The following is a 5,305-nucleotide window of genomic DNA, read 5'->3' as shown; positions in this document are numbered from 1 at the left end:
GTGCGCGCGCGTGTGTCCTCAGTGAAAAACGTATATTAATCCCAGTTTTCAAAATAAAAGTAAGATGTCCATGGAAGTTCCCACAAAATTAAAAGTTTTTGTTTATATCTGTTAGACGTGATCATTAAATCCTAAATCCAAATGATTTTGCTGTGAAAACTCACTGTAGGCTTATTACCAAGATAGCAGTAATACAGCAATACATTGATTTTGAATACATTTTTAATAAATTATAAGCAGACATGTGTTAATATATTGGTTGAAGGTGATGTGGGCCTATAAAGAAATAATGAATGAGACCATATTAGGACATAAATTATGTCTTCAAAGGATGAGCTGTTAGCTAATTTGGCAAAATAAACATGTCTTTATATCAAGCGTTGAAATCCACTTAGTGTTTATATGCTGCTTATATGTGTTACCTTTTGGAATTATTAACAAGCTTTGGGAAAAAACACTGGTCTAACAGTATGATAAATGTCAGCAAAAGATAATATGATACTTTAATTAGAGGCAAATTAGGTTTCTGTATACATTTGGTGGCATGTAACAGCCTGGACCTGCATAAACTGGGGATCAGCAAAAAGATTCATTCTCTACAGGAAATACCTAAACACTGTAACTCCAAACTGCAGCGCTGTTTTAATATAAAATAATCTTTCCATGATGTTGTTAAATGCACGATTACTGTATGCAAACAAAAATACAATATTTGTGTAATTACTTAAACTCCTCTTTTTTCCCCCCACTATAGACATTTACAACTATGCATAGCCATTTGCTTTATAGGTATTTGCATATAACTATTTTTTATTTTTATTTTGTCCTTTTGGGTTATCCCATGGATTCAGTCATCCAATTTCTACCGGGCTTGGACCGGCTCTGCACAGCTGAGGAGGGGAATGGGCTGTTAGGGGTTCAGTGTCTTCCCCAGAGACACTTCAACATATAGCCAGCACTGGGCATCAAACCACTGACCCTGTGGTCTGTGGACAACTGCCTTAAAATATTGCAGGTGGTATGGCATAGATACAGATTGTTCTCTATATATTTTCTTTACTGTGTATAATGTGTGTCGGAGAAGTAAAAGAAAAGTGTTCTTTCAGTAGGTTTAATCAAGAAATAGTTATTCAAAATGACATGTCATTAATACACATTAAAGTGCTTCACTATATTTCCATAATAATGTTATTGCTTCATAAATGATATTAATTCAAGTTATCGAGAACAACTCCTGTAAGACCTATTCAGAAAGACTGCAGTACAATCAATCAACATAGTTACATTTAAACTATTCAAAATATACATTATTATGGCAGGAAATACATTTGATGGCACAATCTGTAGGTCTTAGTGATGAAAAGAGCTTTTTTGATGACCTAAAGAGACATTAACAGAGTCCCAGAACTTTTCTGTACTCTTGTTTCATACAGCTGTAAACTGGATGGTAGAAGTGCCTGCCTGGTGCCATGAGGTCCGTGACTATCTCAGTGTGGTCAACTCTGGGCAACAGATAGAGCGACGCCTTCACAGACAGTGAGTTGAGAAGTTCAGAGAACTTTGTGGAAGACTCAACAGGAACAATAACGTCACTGGTCCCATGGAGCAAAATGAATGGAGGCACTCTGACAGAAATTAAAAAAAAAAAAGAGCATTATCAGATAGTACATTTATTAGAAATAAGATTTTTGTTTACAGATGCAGCATACTCGATAAATATCATTGTGATTAAAGCTGATAATGCCTGTAAGACCAAAAAAAAAAAAAAAAAAAGGGCATTGTATTTAGTGTTTCACCTGCTCAATTTGTCCTGGCTGAGCTGCTTCAGTAAGTGTGTTGGTGAGTAGTACACAAAGTTTTTCACTCCATTCATAGCCTTGTGCATGCTGGAGATGTATTCAACTCCCCGCTTTCGCTCATGCTCATAATGGTCCATAATGTTGTATACTCCACTTAGACCTACCAGGAAATATGACAGATGCACTAATTCATTCACACATACTTTTGGCAATTAATTTAGTGAAAAAAATCAAATATCAAGGAGGTCGACATAGTTAGTCTTATTAATCGTGAAAACCGTATTCAAAAGCACTTCACTGTTAATTGGTCAGAGCACAGGCAACAAAAGTAACAATTCACACAAATTACCACAAATTATCTTTGCGGAACATATAAAGTTGAGTTTTCTCTAATGTACAGTACGGTAAAACTTACCAATTACTCCTCTTATTGCGCGTGTAACATTTCTTTGCTTGCTAGCCTCTATGAAAAGTTCCTCTCTGGTGTCAATGAGAAACAGTGTGGTAAGTGCACACAAATGTGCTCCTGCTGAATGGCCAATTAACACTATGTGGTCCTGCAAATGGCAACCAAAGAGGACAGTGGAATCATTTCTACAACGAACACCCTGTATAAATATCTCAATCTGAACATCAAAGACAGAATCATGATAAAATAATATAGGTCTGACTTCATAGAACAATTTCATTTTCTCTCTTGACATTGTAAGGAGTGTTTTTTCCTATCATTTCTAAAGAATAGTTCCAAGATGTTTCTTACTTTGCTATAGTTGAACTTCTGTCCACTGTCTTGAGCCCAAACCAAGCAGTCAGCAATATCTTGGACCATTCCCAAAACGTTCCCCTGAAAATCCAATTAAACCAACAGTCAGCTCAGACATTACACTAAATTATATTGAAATGTGTTGCTTCTCATGTGGGTCACCACCACAGTGAACCCGCAGTTCACAGAGTTACGATCAGTACATGGCGAGCCATGGGCCATAAATATTATCGATCCAAGTGTCATTAGTCAGTAGCGTGTGTGATTCTAAACTTCTTACCTTTGGATAGGTACAGTAATCAGGACAAATGACAGTTGCATTCAGCTCTTCAGCCATCTGCTTGGCCAGCAAACAGTACATAGATCTTTCTCCCGAGCCCCATGTACCTCCATAGATAAAAACCACCAGAGGTACAGTCACATCTTCAGATTTGCCCATGTTTGGAGGGTGGTACAAGTCCAGCTTGTTGGCTCGGCGGCCAAATGTAATGCCCTTTGAAATATGCAGAAAAAAAAAAATATAAACCATGACATAATTTTTTTTACTGCATAGCAAACTTTCTAGGGACCACAAGGAGTCAAGTGGTGAAAGGAGAGACAGGGACTTTATTATTTAAAAATTTATAAACATAAGACATGCATGTAAATTATATTAATCATCATTCAGCTACAACATTAACACTGGCGGTCTCAAAAATGTCATGGAGTACAAGGGTCTGCACAGCCACTCTGAACAGTGTGCAGATACACAGCTGTTTGCAGAGTGTGTGTGTGTGTGTGTGTGTGTGTGTGTGTATATATATATATATATATATATATATATATATATATATATATATATATATATATATATATATATATATATATATATATATATATATATATATATATATATATATATATATATAAATAAAAGGTCTAAACACACAAAATAATAATAAAATAAAATAATAAGAAAGATTCCTTTCTAACTTAACATACCTTTTGACAATATTTATAGTTTCCACTATTCTTGTACCATGACTTCCACTGAAAGTAAAGCCTCCCATACTGCAGATATTTGAGAGTTTGAAAAACAGCTCTGGTCAAACGGTATATTCGTCTGATGGAAAGACCAAATATGAAAAGTCACTAAACGTGTCTTCCTTCCTTACAAGATTGTTTCGTTGAACAAATGATAGATCAGCAATATCTCACAGTTTACCTTGGTTTCAGTGCTTCTATGTACTTCTTACATCCAGGTTCGTCGGGCCAGCCATAAATCCACTGGACAGCTAAAGAGATGGAGTATGGGAGGCCCACCAACACCACACCCACCACCAAAGGTATTGACGTGTGGTAAACTAACCCTGCCCTTTAACAGAGAAGAAAAATTTAAAAAATGTACTAAGAAGTAACGTTGCTCAGTGCTCTATAAAAAGCTGAATCTGAGAGGCTCTCACATCAGCCTCTCTGTTTTTGCTCCAGGACACTTCCTCTTCAAGCTCTTTGTTCCAGGAAACTAGCTGGCGTGGGATGATTAACAGAGCAACACAAGTCCGTTTATTCAATAATTGATTTATAAATAACATACAAAACTGTTACACAGAAACCGGCGAAGCTTACCAGTTATTTAAACTAGTCTAATCCTCGACTTTTTAATAACTTTAACTTCACCACCCGAAAGAGATTTAAGTAGAAACCCGAACATTGGGACGTATTAATATAAGATTGGTGCAATGTTTAAAAGTAAAGTATAAGTTTTTACAACTGGCGCGTTTGTGCGATGGCTTTTAAAACGTCCGCTTTTTGAGCGCCCTCTGTAGGTCTTTCGCTAACGTTACACAGACGAGGCAAGGCGCTGATTTATTAAATGTCTTCATCTGATTTTTGGTGGTAAACACTTTCTAAAGAAAAAAAAACAGCTCTTTCAACGTGAGCACGCGCTACAAACAAAACAACAGAACATTTTCTTAACTTCTACGGTACCTAAATGTTTGTAACTTAGCGAACGTTAGCCTAACTGTACTACACAGGTAATGTTGCCTAACAACATCCGGACAGGAAATGGCGACATTACACAAACATATAGTTAATAATAGATGACACCTTATACTACAGCTCCTGTTCTCGGTCAATATAGTTTGTCATTATATTCGCTGTGGCGGAGAAAATAACGGACAATCTCAGCGAAGCGACTACCTGACAGTCCCACGAGCAGGCGTCCGTCAGATTTACGTGCAACGAACAACATGTTGAGAGGTTGATTTCCAGTGACTTCCCTTTTGGCATCTGGACAACTTCCGGTGTTGGCAAAAGAATCTAAGCGAGAGTGGCCAAACAGTTGATAATATAGACTTCGGAATATGAATAACAATAAACGTTTCTATTTTTGTGTATTACTGAGGGGAGACGCACATGCACACATATGCCGATACAAATCAAGTTCTGATAAAGTGTTTGGCAGGAAAAGGAGGATTTCTATCTTGTATTAGGTGACTTCTCTGCTCTGCTGCTCCGGAAATGAACGAGTCTTTATGATCTAAGTGGTTGTTGGTGTGTGATGTTGGATAAAATATAAGTATGTGGCATTGACATGTATTTTAACAATGGCCCAGTGTAATAATTCAACTTACTGCTAAGTTTTTAGTTTTTTAGCCAATTTAGACCGACGGTGAGTGAGGTCAGAATGTGACATTTGTTTGTAGAGATTACAGGTTTCTGGTCAGTGTTTGAAAGAGCGTGACATACAACAAACTGTGGA

At 36.9% G+C, this 5,305-nt stretch overlaps 1 protein-coding gene across 3 annotated transcripts; it reads right to left on the bottom strand.

Annotated features, from left to right (window-relative positions):
* Nucleotides 1-1,095: 1,095 nt before the first annotated feature.
* Nucleotides 1,096-4,826, bottom strand: si:dkey-193c22.1 (uncharacterized protein LOC567837 homolog). 3 transcript variants are annotated; one of them, XM_067522365.1, is made up of 9 exons: nucleotides 4,744-4,826; nucleotides 4,005-4,067; nucleotides 3,767-3,916; nucleotides 3,544-3,664; nucleotides 2,843-3,055; nucleotides 2,560-2,643; nucleotides 2,215-2,356; nucleotides 1,797-1,959; nucleotides 1,096-1,625 (listed from the first exon to the last, which is right to left on the bottom strand). In XM_067522365.1, coding segments are annotated over exons 2-9 (1,110 nt in total). In that variant the 5' UTR covers nucleotides 4,007-4,067; nucleotides 4,744-4,826; the 3' UTR covers nucleotides 1,096-1,390. The 3 variants fall into 3 exon arrangements, with proteins under 3 accessions (XP_067378466.1, XP_067378469.1, XP_067378468.1); XM_067522368.1 differs by having other exon boundaries at nucleotides 4,651-4,792; XM_067522367.1 differs by having other exon boundaries at nucleotides 4,168-4,784.
* Between the last annotated feature and the right edge of the window lie 479 nt (nucleotides 4,827-5,305).

The sequence above is a fragment of the Channa argus genome, chromosome 11, assembly GCF_033026475.1.
Source record: "Channa argus isolate prfri chromosome 11, Channa argus male v1.0, whole genome shotgun sequence".
Lineage (NCBI taxonomy): Eukaryota > Metazoa > Chordata > Actinopteri > Anabantiformes > Channidae > Channa > Channa argus.
Note: the sequence above shows the minus strand (reverse complement) of the source record. Positions and strands in the feature narration are given on the sequence as shown.

What these genes read in the sequence shown, in the direction of transcription:
- si:dkey-193c22.1 (XM_067522365.1), bottom strand. An exon ending in AGAAGTTCAACTATAGCAAA is followed by an intron (nt 2,357 to 2,559) that starts GTAAGAAACATC and finishes TGCCATTTGCAG; the next exon opens with GACCACATAGTGTTAATTGG. An exon ending in CGCAATAAGAGGAGTAATTG is followed by an intron (nt 1,960 to 2,214) that starts GTAAGTTTTACC and finishes ATTTCCTGGTAG; the next exon opens with GTCTAAGTGGAGTATACAAC.